The sequence below is a fragment of the Netta rufina genome, assembly GCF_964035555.1.
Source record: "Netta rufina genome assembly, chromosome: 1".
Lineage (NCBI taxonomy): Eukaryota > Metazoa > Chordata > Aves > Anseriformes > Anatidae > Netta > Netta rufina.
This window is the reverse complement of record NC_140123.1, coordinates 70,770,217-70,786,449: the sequence shown is the minus strand read 5'-3', so window position 1 is coordinate 70,786,449 and position 16,233 is coordinate 70,770,217. Positions and strand designations below refer to the sequence as shown.

The 16,233-nt window shown below is 41.7% G+C and overlaps 1 protein-coding gene across 2 annotated transcripts in view; it reads right to left on the bottom strand.

The window, feature by feature from the left end:
• The window catches only part of LOC311222219 (cohesin subunit SA-2-like), a 65,104-nt gene that overhangs the window by 45,850 nt on the left and 3,021 nt on the right, over positions 1 to 16,233 (bottom strand). For both annotated transcript variants that reach the window (XM_084306392.1, XM_084306393.1), the window contains exons 2-8: positions 13,676 to 13,760; positions 12,921 to 13,067; positions 11,628 to 11,724; positions 10,390 to 10,466; positions 5,638 to 5,709; positions 2,014 to 2,218; positions 883 to 1,034 (exon numbers count right to left, since the gene is read on the bottom strand). In XM_084306392.1, the coding sequence (XP_084162518.1) occupies positions 883 to 1,034; positions 2,014 to 2,218; positions 5,638 to 5,709; positions 10,390 to 10,466; positions 11,628 to 11,724; positions 12,921 to 13,067; positions 13,676 to 13,760 (835 nt within the window). The remainder of the gene's footprint in view (positions 1 to 882; positions 1,035 to 2,013; positions 2,219 to 5,637; positions 5,710 to 10,389; positions 10,467 to 11,627; positions 11,725 to 12,920; positions 13,068 to 13,675; positions 13,761 to 16,233) is intronic.

Here is a 16,233-nt window from a genome sequence, read left to right as displayed (position 1 = left end):
CAATCTTCACGTATAGGTCAAAATTCTCCTTTTATGCACTTTAACAAAGATGGAGGAAAGGCAGACATGCCAAGGAAATCTAGTTTTGAAAATTTGGAAACATGACACTTTATGTAAACATTCTCTCATCAAAAGCATCAGAAAGGGTAAGAAGTTTGCTTTTCCCCCCCAACAGACACATTTGCTCTGTTTTTCCTGTCAGATCAGATTTCTGATGATGCTGAAGACTTACATCTCACCCAAACACTTCCTATCAAAAAGGGGGCTGCTTCTATAACAGAAATATTCTTCAGCATCTAAACCTCGGAACAGAGGTAAAAGGTTCTAAAAGGTTCTAAAGCCAGATTTATCCCTTACAGCTAAAGTCCTGTCTCTGGGAGGTGATAAGGAGCTGTCTAGCTGAGCAGAGAAGACATGACAGAAACCAAACACAACAAAGATACAGGTCATACTCGAAGTTATGACCATTTTTACAATGCGTTACTTATACAAAGATGACAGCTATCTTGTGTCCTTTTGTGTTCATTTCACTCACTGAGACTCAGTTAAAAACCTAAAATCTTGACTTTTAATTTGTGTAGCCATATAAAGCACTCTCCCACAACACCAGAGCGATTAATGCTATTACATGTGTGTGCAGATCTACGTGTGTGTAGAGATCAAGGGCTAATGAAGCAATTAGTGGGACAGGCACCGCAAGCTAACAGTATATAGGTCAGTTATTACCTTAGTCATTTTTGTACCACTTAATCTGGGTGGGCACAAACGCTCTGCAGCTTGCATTAGATAAGCCTCAAAGAACTGCAGTAACCCAAAAGCAAGCTGTCAGCAATCCCTCTTTTTAAATCTTCACTCATCTCCCATACAAGACACCTGCCTAACCTCTTTCCTTTTTCTCTCTAGCTGGTCAAGTCTGTAATTGGTCTTCTTGCCACTTATTCTGTTCTTCTCCACCTCATATAATCTTTGAGCATTGTGCTTGTTGACATCAAGGTTCAGATGTACGCCTACAACTGCTGTCAGAAGTTTCATTGCTGAAAAGGAAACAAACCCAACATATTTAGTTTAGCTCAGAGATATGTAACATAAATATATTCACCACATTACCACAAAAAGCATAGGGCTAGCCAAATCCAATTTATTATACACATTGCAAATGACTTGATTATAGTAATTTCTTTCAAACCACAGTGTTTGTTTTAAGGGCAGGCGATGATCAGAAAGGAAAATTTAGTGATACTACTAGTAATTTATAGATTTTGGCAAGAGTTTATTTGTTGACTAGTAAGAGAAGTGATTTACTGGACAACTCTCTTCTTATATTAAGTAATCTTGATTTGTTTGCAAAAGTATCTAAAGCTGTGGAATATGTAAGTTTCAGAATGAAAAAAAAAAAAAACAAAAACAGTGAAGTCCCAAAAAACACTGGGAACCTTAATATTTAACTTATTTTGTCAATAAATTATAGTTTAGTGTGTTCTTTGTATGGCAAAAAGGGTACTTAGTGACTTTAAATTTTAAAAAGTAGCCTTAATATCACTATGCTGAACCAAATCAAAATTTGTTACAAGTTTTTTTTCCTTTTAGCATAGATACCACAAGAACAACAGCTCTCTAAAGGAAGCTTTCATACACAATGCATTTAATGCAACCTCACTGCATTAATTATTAGAGGGAGGGAAACCAACAAAATAGAAAACTGACTGAAAAATCAGTTACTGATTAAAAAAAAAATCACAACATAATTTTGAAGTTAGTCATATCAGACATTAAAGAACACATCTTTAGAAAGAAAAATCAGTCTAGATCAGACTGAAAACATTCAAATTCCATTCAGATATAAACGGGAACAATTTATTTATATTACATTAATAAACACTAGGAGGAAAGCACTGTCAATACATAAAAAGAAAACAATTGCTCCAGTAGAGACCTTTTCAATTTTGAAAAGTTTTATTCTGCACGTAAGTCAGAAAAACCCATGGGCTACAGCAAGTCTATGACTCGTTTTACCTGCCAAAGTGCTTGTGTGTCTGAATGCTCTGATCATGGAGTCCGCTAAGCCCGTAAGCAGTGAGATGATAGCGTCCATCAGGTAGCTATCATACAGGATGCTGCACTGGCACTGTTGGACCAGCACTGCAATGAATTCACAGAAATTGGCCCTGAACTTCTTCCAGTAGGATCCTGTTCTGGTCAGTGGGTAGTCTTCACCGTCCTGCACAAGCAAAAAGAGACAAGAGAAAACACACTAAATAGTTTTGTTTGTGCACGTCACATACATGTCTCCCACTGAACACCAGAGAATTTTGCTGACAGTCAGCTTCATCTCAGCTCCCCTGTAACTTTTTTCATGGTTATTATTCCAAAGAAGGGACATGCAATTACATTACAGGCAAGCACAGATACAAACTAGCCTCATGAGAGCTACACTGTAATGACAGCTCACATCTTAAAGCAGAAGTTGTGAGGCATCTGTGAACACATGGGGAAGGACATGCGAAGCCACAGTATCATGAATGCCTTTCACTGACATAAACCAAAAGCACTCCTGGCCTCTCCTACTTCCTCACAGGTAGCAGTGCATCCCCACTGCTCTGTCCCTCCTGCAACTGCATGGTAAAATTCAAGAGGAAAATGACATGATTGAAAAAGAACTGTTACTTTGCCAAACTGTTTTTCAATTGGATCAGTTCCCTGAGGTGGTTGTATTGGTTTTGTCTGGGGTAGAGTTAATTTTTTCCATAGCAGCTGCTTTGGATTTGTGATGATGTATTGGGTTTATGGGGCAAGGTTTTGGTAGCAGAGTGGTTGCAGGAATGGCTTCTATGAGCAGAGCCCAGCAGCTGCCCTATGTCAGATCAGAGGCAGCTCCAAAAGGGTCCTGCTGCTGGCCAGAGCCGAGCCAGGGGACGACACTGGGTGGGCCTCTGGGACAGCAGATTTAAGGAAGGGGAAAAAGCTGCTGGGCAACATCAACTGCGAGAGAGGACATGAGAGAAGAACCAGCCCTGCAGCCCCCAAGGTCAGTGCAGCAGGAGGTGCTCCAGGCACGCAGCAGCAGTTCCCCTGTGGCCTGTAGAGAGGAGCCCACGCAGGAGCAGGGGGTCTGAGGGGAGCTGCCGCCCATAGGGGACCTGTGCTGGAGCAGTTTGCTCCTGGGGGATGGACCCCGTGGGGACGGAGCCGTGTGGGAGCAGGAGATGAAGGAGAGGCAGAGACAAAGCGTTAGGGACTGACCACAGCCCCCGCTCTCCTGTACCAGTAAGGCAGAAGATGTGGAAAAGATGGGGGGAAGGTGGTTGTAGCCCGCTGTTAGTTTCTCACTGTAAGGTAAGAAATTAATCTCCCTTTGCTGAGTCTGTTTGTCTGGGACAATAATCATTGCACATGATGATAATTGTTGAGTGATCTCCCTGTCCTTACCTCACCCCCTGAGCCCTTTTTGTCATGTTTTCTCCCCCTTTCCCTTTGAGGGGGGGGGGGGGGGGAGTGAGAGAGTAGTTGTGGTGGAGCTCAGCTGCCCAGCTGGGTAAAATTACCACGGATACAAACAGTGGTAATAACACACCAGTGTTTTAGTTGTTGCTGAGCAGTGTTTACACTAAGTCAAGGACAGTTCAGTTTCTTGTGCTGCACTGGTGGTGCACAAGCAGCTGGGAGGGGATACAGCCAGGACAGCTGCCCCCCATGGTCCGTAGGGATGTCCTGTACTATAAAACATGCTCAGCAATAAAAGCTGCAGGTAAGAAATGGGGGCTTAGGGGTGAGGGGGGAATGTTCAGGAGCATTCAGCTTGATGGCATTCATTTCCCAAGAAACCACTACACATGATGCAACCCCGCTTTCCTGGAAATGACTGAACACGTGTCTGCCACTGGGAAGTAAAGAATTCCTTATTTTGCTTTGCTTGCACAGATTTCACTTTACTCATTAAACTTTATTTATCTCAACCCATGACTTCATTCACTTTTACGTTTCCGATTCTCTCCCCCATCCCACTTAGGGTGAGTGGGTGAGTTATAATAAAGCCCCAGGAGTGTTCACACTACACTTGATAATGCCAAGAAGAAAGCAGACAGATGGCAGTTCACACAACTTCTCACACAAAACGGTGAGCCTCATGTGAAGAACACAATAGTAGGATGTTGTAGATGCCAGTATCAGACAGCATAAACATTTATTTCATTTGCATCTCACAGATCCCATGAATGGCTCTGAATATTGATTTGCATCCTGATAGTTGTGTATGGAACCAGGGAATTCCCAGATTTCACTCATTATGGAAGATGTTATTCTGAAGGAAACCCACTACTCCGCTACTCCTTCTAAACACCTTCTGAGATGTATTCCAACAGGCAGCTTCATACCCAGAGCAACCCCAGGTACATCTGAAGTGCACTTGATGCTTTTCTCTTTTAACTGTTTCCAGAGCACCAAACCCACTGCTTTTTTTGAAAAACAAACACACACAGGCAGATCTTAGGGATGCCTGCAACCCAAGAAATTTGGAATCTATGGAAAGAGAGGAAAGTCAGAGTGAAGTGCTAACAAGGAGACAAGAAACCCCCACAAAGCTGCAAGCAATGTATGGCAAGAGGCATTACAGAATAGCTGTTTCTAAAATATTCTTCTAATTAAAAACATTCTCTTGTAAATATAATTATTTATGAAACAAGCTTCTGAACGGAACTGTCTGCCAAAAGCTCTTGTGTGCATGCTCAGAGGTTGCTGGAAGGGTTGGGGAAATGTTCTTGAATACCATTGCAGCTTGACATACACCAGGCTGCTTAAAACACTACAGGAGCATGTTGTGGTTTAACCTGGCAGACAGCAAAAACGCCACACAGACATTTGCTTACTCGCCACTCCTCAGTGGGATGGGGGAGAAAACTGATAAGTGCAAGAACTCATGGGTTGAGAGATAAGAACAGTTTAATAAGAAGAAAGAATGAAAACAAAAAAAAGGAAAAAAAAATAGTAACGACAAAAAAAAATAAAACAAGTGATGCACAAGGCAATTGCTCACCACCAGCCAACCAGTGCCCAGCCAGTCCCTGAGCAACAGGAGCCCCCCCAGCCAACTCCCCCAGTTTTGTTGCTGAACAAGACATCGTATGGCATGGCAGAATACCCCTTTGGGCAGTTGGGGCCAGCTGTCCTGGCTGTGTCTGCTCCCAGCTCCTGGTGCGCCCCAGCCTCCTCGCTGGCAGGGCAGCACGAGAAGCTGAAAAGTGCTCGACTCTATATAAGCACTGCTCAGCTTACACACCGGTGTGTTATCAGCATCATTCTCATCCTAAATCCAAAACACAGCAGCATACCAGCTACTAGGAAGAAAATTAACTCCATCACAACCAAAATCAGGACAGAGTGATTCATCTTATCCAAATTAGCAGGTTCTGTTTGCCTCCCTTTAAAATCAATAGCAAGGAATGGGCAACTCCAAAGTGCGCATGGGTTCTTTCAAATACAGAGGTCTAAAATAGACCAGATGAAGTAGACTTCTGAAGTGTATAATTATCTCTGTTCACTAACACACAGTTTAAGCTGACTACTTCTGATGTATTTGCCTAAACTGGAGAAAGCTACAGAAAGAGCCATGCTACAACTGGAAGAACTACAAAAGAGCTGTACCATGTCCACTGGCCAAGTAACTGTCAGGATCCAAGGAAAGGCCATGAATCTCTTGTATTGCAACCCAGATTCCTGTAATGCAGGAGAAAAAAAAAATAAAGGCTTTTCAATGAAATTGCACAGTTAATTGAAAAAGATAAAAACAGCACAACCAATGCATCATATTTAAATGGCTATTAAAACTTCGGACAATTTGTATTATAAATGGTTCACAGAATCCAATGTGTTAAGATGTAATCCCTTATTATTCTTCAGTTATGAGCAATGATAGAAGAAAAATGTATTTTTATATAAAACTGTAGTTTTCTCGCTACAAGTGAAAGATTTGTTTTTAAAACTTACAAGCAAAAATATACAAAATGTAATCCTCAAAGTTAAGTCTGACATATGCCTTTCCAGCAAGTCTAAGAACATATCCCTTTCCAACACTTAGTAACTACATACTGTTAAACAGCTAACCTCTAAAATAAAACATTCTGAGCTTTTGAAATTATACAGGAATTTTTTCAGAATAAGCGTCAGAGATGTCTCTCAAATGTACAATTATTCCAAAACAAAAGACATGAAATCTGCCATTTTTATTAGACTCAGTGAAGCACAACAAGTATTTCTATCCCTATCTGGCTCTACAGTTAGAAATAAAGCTAATCTCTTCCATTGCTAAACTTTTCAGCAATGAAATGTGAGAGGAAAGGAAGCCTACAAATAATAAACAACTACTGCAAGAAATAAAACAATGCATACAGGAAGAAAAGCAGCAGAGGGAAAGAGAACCGATTAAGAAAGAAAGGAAAATAAAAATTGGTGGTCCTAAAGATAGGTCTGCCTCTCCGATGACAAATACTGCAGCCCACAAAGGAAAAATGCCTCTGAATGACTATATTAAAGCCATCTCCTTCCAATGCCTGTACAATTTTTCACAGAATCACAGAAGCACTGAGTTTCAAAAGGACTATTTGAGATTATTTTACCCAACCCCACCTGCTCAAGCAAGGTCAGCTACAGCAAGCTGCCCAGTGCCAGAACCAGTCAGGCTCTGAATATTTCCACTGGTGGACACCCCACATCCTCTCTGGCCAGTTTGTTCCACTGTTAGACTCCCCTCACAGTAAACATGTTCAGATGAAGTTTCACATGGTTCAATTTGAACTCATTGCCAGGTCTTGTCTTGCCTTGACTTTGTGCCCACTGTCTCACTGGGCACCAGAGTCTAGATTCCTCTTCCGCATCCCAACAGACACTTTTATACATGGGTAAGATCCCTCTGAGCCTTCTTCTTTCCAGATTGAACAGTCTCACCCCTCTCGGCCTCTCCTTGTACAAAAAATCATTAACCATCTTTGTGGGCCTTCATTGGACTCAATACAGTAAATTTGTACTTTTATACTGGAGAGCCCAGATCCAGGCTCAGCACTCCAGGTGTGTCTCACCAGTATAAGCAAAGAGGAAGGATCACCTCCCTCCACTTGCTGTCAATGCTCTGCCTACTTCAGGAAGCTGTTAGCCTTGTTTGCTGCAAGGGCACATTGCTGGCTCATGCTCATCTTGATGCTCACAAGGACACAAAGATCCTACTCCACAGAGCTTCCATCCAGCCTGCTGGTAGGCATGTAATTGCACGTGTTTGGTTTTTTTTTCCTCCTCAGATGCATGGGATTTCCTGGTATAGAACTCTGTGAGTTTCTCCAGCCTGTTCATCGACTCACAGAATGACCTAGCTTGGAAGGGACCTAAAGCCCATCCAGTTCCACCCCCCTGCCATGGGCAGGGACACCTCCCACCAGACCAGGTTGCCCAAAGCCTCATCCAGCCTGGCTTTGAACACCTCCAGGGATGGGGCAGCCACAGCTTCTCTGGGCAGCCTGTGCCAGGGCCTCTCCACGTCAAGCTCTTCATCCAGCAGCACCACCAAGTCCTTCTTTGCAGATCTGCTCTCTCTCTCCACTCATTCATGCACCTCTGGACAGCAGCGCAATCACCTGGACCATCAGTCACTCCTCCCAGTTTTGCATCACCTTCAAACTTGCTAAAAGTAAGTCTGCCCCATTGTCCAGGTTTTTAATAAAGACATTAAACCATATAGGCCCAAATATCAATATACACCACTAGTGACTGGCCTCCAACTGGGCTTTGTGCCACTGATCACAACCCCATGGGCCTGGTTAATCAGCCAGGTTTCAATCCATCTCACTATCCATTTACCTAACTCATTCTTCAGCAGCTTGTCTGAGGATGTTATGGGAGACAGTGGAAGAAGTCTTACTGAAGTCAATATAAACATCCTCTGTACTCTCCTCACCCTCCAAGCTAGTCACTTCATTATAGAAGGCTATCAGGTCAGTTAAGCACAATTTCCCCTTTGTAAATCCATGCTGACCAGTCCTGATCTTCTTGTCCTTCATGTGTTCAGAAATGATGTCCAGAATCAGTCGTTTCATCACTTTCCCAGGAACTGAGGTGAACCTGACCAGCCTGTAGTTCCCCAATCCTCCTTCCTGAAGGTAGGAATGATGTCTGCTTTTTTCCAGTCTTTGTGACTCTCTCTCAGTCCCCATGACCTTTCAGAGGTAATTAAAAGTAACCTTGCAATGACATCAGCCAGCTCCTTCAGCACATTGCAAATGCATCCCATCAGGGCCCATGGCCTTATGTATGTTCAGTCTGTTTAAGTGTTCCCTAACCTTATTCTCCGCTGAGAGTAAGGCTTTGCTCCAGAATTTCCCTCTCGTCTCAGAGACCTGGTATTCCTTAAAGCCAGTTTTAACAGTCAAGACCAAGGCAAAGATGCCAATTGAGTTCCTCAGGCTCTGTGTCCTTTGTCACTGGGGCTGCAGCTCCATTTAGCAGTGCAGCCGTTTTTTCCTTAGTCTTCCTTTTACTGCTGATATACTTGCAGAATCTTTTCTTCTTGCCCTTTGCATTTCTCGCCAGGTTCAACTCACAGAATCACAGAACTCCACTAACATTAGTGAGAATTTGGGGAGGAAGCAAGGATACACAGATACAGTGTTGCAATTAATTGCAGTGTCTAATTTCCTGTCCTCTGAACGCTAGAAACAACCAATACAATTTAATAGAGAAGAAGTAATCAAGCAGTTAGCTAGTAATACTCTCCACTCCCATTGTTACTCACACCATTATTATTGTCTGTTTTCAAAAATATGTTTGAAATCTCAGTAGTCCTCCATGGCACTACTCAACAAACTTATTCCCTAAATCACTTTTCCATAACTGTTCCATTACAAAGATGAGAGAGAACTGCTTGAGAAAAGAAATGCAACCACAAGGAGGAAACAACTATTTTTAAAGTAACTCTACTTTCCTCTTGCTCTTATGAGTTCTGCTTTAAAAGAAATCAGTTAAATCCTCAAGCATTATTTCAATCACCTAATACATGATTAGCATAAAAATGGTTGCTTCAGACATATTTTTCTATATTAATTTGATAGTTATATCACAAGTAAACCAAACAAGCTGTCCGACACTGTCTTTAGAAATACTTCATTCTGTATAAATTATTTTTGGAGTTTATTTTACAGTCAGTCAACTTAAAAGCAGATTAAGAGAATTTCAGAACTCATCAGATTTAGAAATGACGAACAAAAATAGAGAGCATCCAACACAGGGAATACCATTTCGTATTTTCCATGAGTAAAACGCTTCACTGGAGTAGCATGTTAAAATACTGCCTCAAAAGAAAAGCTACACTGTTTTTATGCATGCTTCTAAGGCAAATGTAGAATCTCTCCCTTTACCCACCAGGACAGGAGAAAAGGCTACAGAGCAGTAACACATCCAGAGTGATGATCACAGTAATCCGATCTGTGTACCTTCCAGAGTGAAGGACCTTCACTATCATGAGTGCTATTCAGGGTTAATTTAGTTAGGACAGAAGTGCCAGATTACTAATTCATATGGCCAGACACATACTGGATCATTTCTGTCAAAAATTAGCCCAAGTGCTACTGCAGTTCTAAAAGGAGGAAAACCACGTTGGCAAATTCGTCTTCTGTGGGAATTTCTACAGCAGCTGGTCTTTGAGAGATGCTCAATTAAAGCAAGGCTGATGGCTGTAGCTTGACAAATCAATTCAGAGGTGGCAAATTCAGGGGGAAAAAAAAAGCACAGAAGTAACTGAGAAAGTGCCGCAGAAAATCTGATGTTGGCATAATTAACCAAGAACCAGTCAAACAGAGAAACAGTGTAGTGAAGGTGAGCATTTTTCTTAAAAATCCTCAAGAAATGAGATATTCACTATTGTTTTGACAATTATCTAAAATCACAAATGCATTTTCCTTCTTTCGTGTGACAACATAGTTATAAAAACTAATGCTGTCAGCAAAACAGGAAGATTTAAATAAAAATACCAAATAAAAATTATCTTCAAAACAGCTCTTCACTAATTTACAATAGCATTTAAAAGGACCTATCACCTGAATACCAGAGGAACTGTTTACCTGTTGCAATGCCAGGTTATATGTACCTCTGTAAACCCACTACCAGAACTCCTACGATTTAGGAAGGCTAAGCGAGACAGCCCTAACTCCAAAAATAAATGTCACTTACAAAAAAAAAATACTCTAGTGCTGCTAAAATAGGTCATTACAACTCTCCTGTGCCAGAATTAATTTTCTAAAGAAAGGAAGTGGGATACAGCTCCTGATAAGCAGCAGGAACTTTGTCTAGGTTGACTATTAAGGTAAAGCCTCTTATCTATATTAAAAAGTCACACAAAGTCAAAGCTGTACCTACCTCATCGAAGGTCTCTGTCATTTTTTGCATGACATCATTCTTGTGTGTACTTTGAAACATTTCTGCTGTTACCATGCCTAGAAAAGTACATTTTAAAAAGAAGGATGTTGAGAACCGTACTTCAGAAACCCCAAAAAGGACTTTAATTTAAATTTAGAAATACCAAGAGAGGGGTACTTGAGCAGTTTTATCTGTTTACACTGACACGGGCAACATATATATTGGTAGACATATAAACACATTTACAGTAGGAAGTGCTGATGAACCAGAACTGAAATATACATTAAAGAAATCTACTGTGTCTTCTTGCATGGCTATTTGGCTATTTGCCCTAGCAGTCAACTAGGCTAATGGCACCCTGGGGTACACCATGCACAGCACCACTAGCAAGTTGAGGGAAAGGAACATCCTGCTCTTCTCTGCGCTGGCACAGCCTCACCTCAAGTGCTATGTACAGGTTTGGGTGCACAATATAAGTACATAAAACTACTAGAAAGCATCCAAAGGAGGGCTACAAAGATGGTGAAGGGTTTAGAGGGCAAAACATATGAGGAGCAGCTGAGGTCCCTTGGTTTGCTCAGCCCAGAGCAGAGCAGGGTGAGGGGAGGCCTCATGGCAGCCTGCAGCTCCCTCACAAGGGGAGCAGAGGGGCAGGCGCTGAGCTCTGCTCTCTGGGGACAGCGACAGGACCCGAGGGAACAGCATGGAGCTGGGACAGGGGAGGGTCAGGCTGGGGGTTAGGGAAAGGGTCTGCACCCAGAGGGGGGTCGGGCACTGGGACAGGCTGCCCAGGGACGAGGTCATAGCACCGAGCCTGCCAGAGTTCAAGAAGTGTTTTAGCAATGCTCTCAGACATAGGGTCTGATTTATGATTAGTCCTCTGTGGAGCCAGGAGTTGGACTTGATGATCCTTGTGGGTCCCTTCCAACTCAGAATATTCTGTGATTCTATTTAATCTGTCCATTCACTGACTTCAAAGATTTACTAACATTTAGCCCACTGTTAGTCAAAGATCCCAGAACATTTTCCAGAGAAGGCATATTAGTCAAAGACCTGGAAAAAAATCTGAAGTGTAAGAGGTACTTTCTAGCTGCTTAAATATACTCAGAAGTATCAACCTAACAGAACAGTCTTCTTAAATCTCTTATTTGCCGTCCTGAAGCTTTTAGCTAGCTAACATACTTCAGATTACTCTCCCCCCACAGGCAATAGAAAGGGATATTAAGAGGGTGAATTACCTTGGCAGCCTGAGCACTGAATGAAGAAGTTGATCAGATCTAGAAGTGCCACATTCCTGTCTTGTTTATAAGCTTCAACCCAGTCATCTACCACAGACTAGAACAGATTAAATAAACTCATTAGCCAAGAGCTGAACACAACATGCTGCACTTCGCTGAGGACATCCATAATGCACACACAAACTACATTTTTCCGTCTACATTGAATTATAAAAATGAGAATTAACTCCATACCGTTACATTCCATTTCTAACAGAACATATAAGAGAGCCTTTCTGGGGCAAAATGAAGCCTTTAACCGCTCATTCCCAACTTCTGTCTGGCTTAGGCAGAAGGCTGAAATACTTCACATATTATACTTAACCTAAAAGCTAACCTCAAATTTCATTTCTAGGGCAGCCCAGCCTCCAGCCTGTATGCGACACTAGGCCTGCTGGGACAACTCATGCAGCCTTCAGCCCACCTGTACTGCCACACAGGTCTGATGAATTCCAGCAGCAGCAGCCCGCACTCAAGCTGCTGCCTTTTCAAGCCCTTCTCATCATGTTTCACACAGCAGAAGCTGTGCTCTTCAGGGAGCTCTACTGAAGCTAACACAGCTGTCACACAGCTAAAGCCCAGCCACAGATCTTGGAAAAAGTAGGGTCTCACCTCCAAAATATGAATGTGTTTTTCACGTGTGCACACATGCAGTTTACTTACAGACACTACATACTGGAGGCATATGTATAACCCTGGATTAAAAATATTTGAAGCTCCAGGTTTTAATCTTTCATACACATATACGAACATGATATATAGATACACTGGTGGACTTCCTCACACTGAAGAAAGTTGCTAAGTAAACATCTACAGAAAAGCTGATTATGCAACATGCCATCACACATCAGAACGGGGTCAAAAGAAAACTGCCTAAAGGCAGGCTCCCAGGAAAAAAAAAAAGAAAAAAGTGGTCTGATTTTCAGAATTCTGAACAACCACAATTTCCTACTAAAGAACCCTTTCTATACTTTTTTTAAATAATTGGCTTTTCATGTGTTCAGACACTGCTTTAGCAAGACTGTTTTAGATATGCCTTTCCTTCCTCTTTTTAAATATCTTACAGCTACGTTTTCATTAATGAAGATGCATTCTTTTCAAGAACCATGCTCATAGCAGTTTTCTGAACATGTTTCTTCACACCTATGCCAAAAACAGAACACAATTTCAATGCTCCGGAGTGATAACTGAAGTGATTGTTGTTTATCCATCGTCCCTCCACCAACTCCTCTCAGAACTCAGAGCTGGAAATACCTGCATGGCCCGCTTCCCCATGATAACCACTTCAAACAATGTAACCGCCTCAACCACTGCTCCATTCTGCAGCCGTCTCACTCTTCTACTGCTGGAAGAATTTCTCCTTATATTTTCACTCTGTTCTCGGACCTTACGTTTCTCTCTCTGAAATGAGTCAAGCAAAGAAAGAATATGAGGAAAGAAGATACTTAACAGCCATCCACAGATAAATGAACTATTCCCTAATAACAAGTTTATTTTACTCTCACCATAAGGATTTCCCAAGGGTGCTAACTTTTAAGCCTCACTGAGGCTGACGAAGACTTATCAAACATGAGTATGAAGGAAAGGATTTATCAGTTTGAAATTTTTTCCTCAACAAGTCATAAACATAGCAAGGTGTAAGTGGAAAGAAGCTTCTGAACAGTTATGTACTGCCCAGAAGGCATTTTTCAGTGGCAGCTGTAATTTCTGAAGAGCAGACGGCAAGCACAAAAGCTCTTCTACACCTCTTCACTCACAGGGCAAGCGCACAACCTGCAAAGTACCATCAGCTGCACGCAGTGTACAGATAAAGCAGAGCACATGCTGAAGTGAACTGACTGTGCAAAAGCCAGTACTGAGGCTCTGATGCCAACAGAATTTGGGGATCAAGCTGCAGCCACTGACTCGGTTTTAGATGTACTGTATTGTTTCAAGAAACACTTCATTTTGTAACAATTGAATGAGACAGAAAATAAATTCCTTAAATAAAAAAAAATATATAAACTTACTGTTGTTTTCAGGTTGCCATTTCTCACACCTCCGCTGTTCTGCACTGCAGACTCAGGCACAGTCTCATCACGGACAGCATTCTCTCTAAAGCATAACAAACATGTTGAAACAGCCGTGAGAACTAAGAACTGTATACTTGGTATAAACAGCAGAAGAAAGTAAGATTATGCATATGCATTTTAATGTTCCCAAGAATATAGAATGGTTTGGAAGTTATGCCTTTTTTGTTGCTAAAATAAACAAACAGAAAAAATCTTTAAAAGTACAACAGAAGTTCAGGGCCTTCTTCAGATTATTTCCTTTCCTATCTGATACATAGATAATTAAAAAACTAGTGAAACTATCAAAACCATCAAGGAAGCAGAAAGCAAGTAGATGAAATAGAAAGCTGATGTTGACTTAAAGTAGCCTATAAGAGCCATCAGTCACACACAAGCACATATCACATTTTAGGTCCTCTACAGAAAACAATAAAACAACATTCAGTGGCTCTACAATTTAAAATGAGGGGAAGAAACTGTTTTACTTGTCCCGTAAAACACGCTTAAGGAAAAAGACACATAAGAACATTCTTTTCATTTGCAGGTATATATTCGTATTCATTGCTAACATGATGGAGGAATAATGTTATAAGCAAAGATGCACCTTTTGGGGGATCTGAAGCCATACATCTAACTGCAATGAAACCATGCCATTTTTCAGCATTCCTAATGCTAACAACATGTCTTGCCAAAGCTCATGTTTGGGCAGACAACCTAGATCCCACTTGTGCAGCAGGTCCAGTACTGGTGGCCGGCTGCTATGGCCTCCTTGAAAACTGGATGGCTACCTCATGGCCAGGACATGAAGCCAGTTGACTTGTGCTCTAGGAAGGCACAAAAGGAAAGTAAACATGAGACTACACAGTTACTTTATTTTTCATGATCGTGCTGCAACAGGAGAGCGTACTAACATGAGCAAGCACTTTGCAGAGAACAAAGCAGAGTATTACCCTGTCACATACAGTCAAATCTCCAGTATCCAGTGTTGACTAACCCAGATGGAACATTAACCATGCTACGGATGCAGAGCCAGATCGAGTCCAGAGGGGTTTATCAATGCCAGATAAACACTATTCATCTTCCCAAGACAGCTTCAGTCAGACAGTGCCTCTGCAAAGCAGATCCTGAGGCTGCGTACCATCCGCTGCAGGGCCTAGGTCCTGATGTTATTTCATTAGTGAGAAGTTTCTATTTAAACACATCTCTGGTTCTGAATTTATTGGAGCACTAGACTGTAAGCGATGTAGAATTAGGCTTCCAAAGATTCCCATGCTGCTCTCTAGATCCCATAAAAATATATCAAATTTCTAAATAAAATGATGCAAATGATTAACTTCCCTACAGAGAAAAATCCCATTGAAGTTAAATTTAGTGAACTTCTCATCATAGAAAAGTTCAAAATGTGCCATGGTGGTGACAGATGGAAGCCAAGAAAATAAATCAGTCTAAACCAACCCTTACATCAGTTGTCTGGACTTCTGCATGCGATGAAAGAGGGAAGAACTGTGCCTCACAACCAAGTCTGCATGCTAAAAGCAACACTTTGCAGTTTTCAGAATGCTTCCTTTGATTTGTAATTGTGCACCACAGAGATTAAGTATCTCAACTGCTACCAAAAAACTTCCTAGTTCAAAAGAACAAGCAGCAATAGCCAGCAATATATACAGCTCTTCTGAAGCCAGGTAGCCCTTCTCAGATTCCTTATACAGACGACAAATTAAAAGGACCCAAACCTATTTGTCAAGGAGCTGCTTCTCCTATGCGATTAAATGCTTTCACTCGTGATTTTGAAGTAGAACGCAACATTATGGGGCTGGACTAACATGTTCTTACTTGTGCTGTTCCACTAGAATGACAACTCAGATGCCAGCCAGCATTTCAGTGTGTTACCTGTTTATGCAGTGTACCTCCACACGATGCTCAACATACTCTCAAGCAGTCTTCCCGAATTGTTTCTGTGTACTATTTAGCAACTTATTACATGCCATGATGAAAACAAATACATTTCATTTGATTACAGAAACTATAATTGAGTCTAAGTTGAATTAAAATATTTAAATAATGAAGGGGAAAAAAAACACACCACCCAGTACAAAAAAACACCAGGACAATTTAGTCAAGGACTTGTCTGAACACGTGCTGCATTTAACATCTTTGTCTACAATACACCTCGCTAAAGCTTTAACTCACACAGCTCTTTCCCAAGCACATCCTGGATGTGAAAACCACTTTCAAGCAATGGTCCACTGACACTGACCCTGTGCTACTTTATGCCAGGCAAAACCTGCCTGTAGCGAAAGGTGTTAACAAAGTAAGTGAATGCCTGGTATAGGGGACAGCCTGCTTCCTGAAGCTCAGCAAAATGAGCAGTAATGAGAAGACAGTTGACCTCCAGCTTCCTCACGCTGGGCTAACAGTTCCATGTAAAATGATAGCCCTGTGACTAGAGCAGTCGGACTAACTTTCACGCATATGCTAAGCATCCCTGTTGAACACCCACCAAACGTAACTCAGCA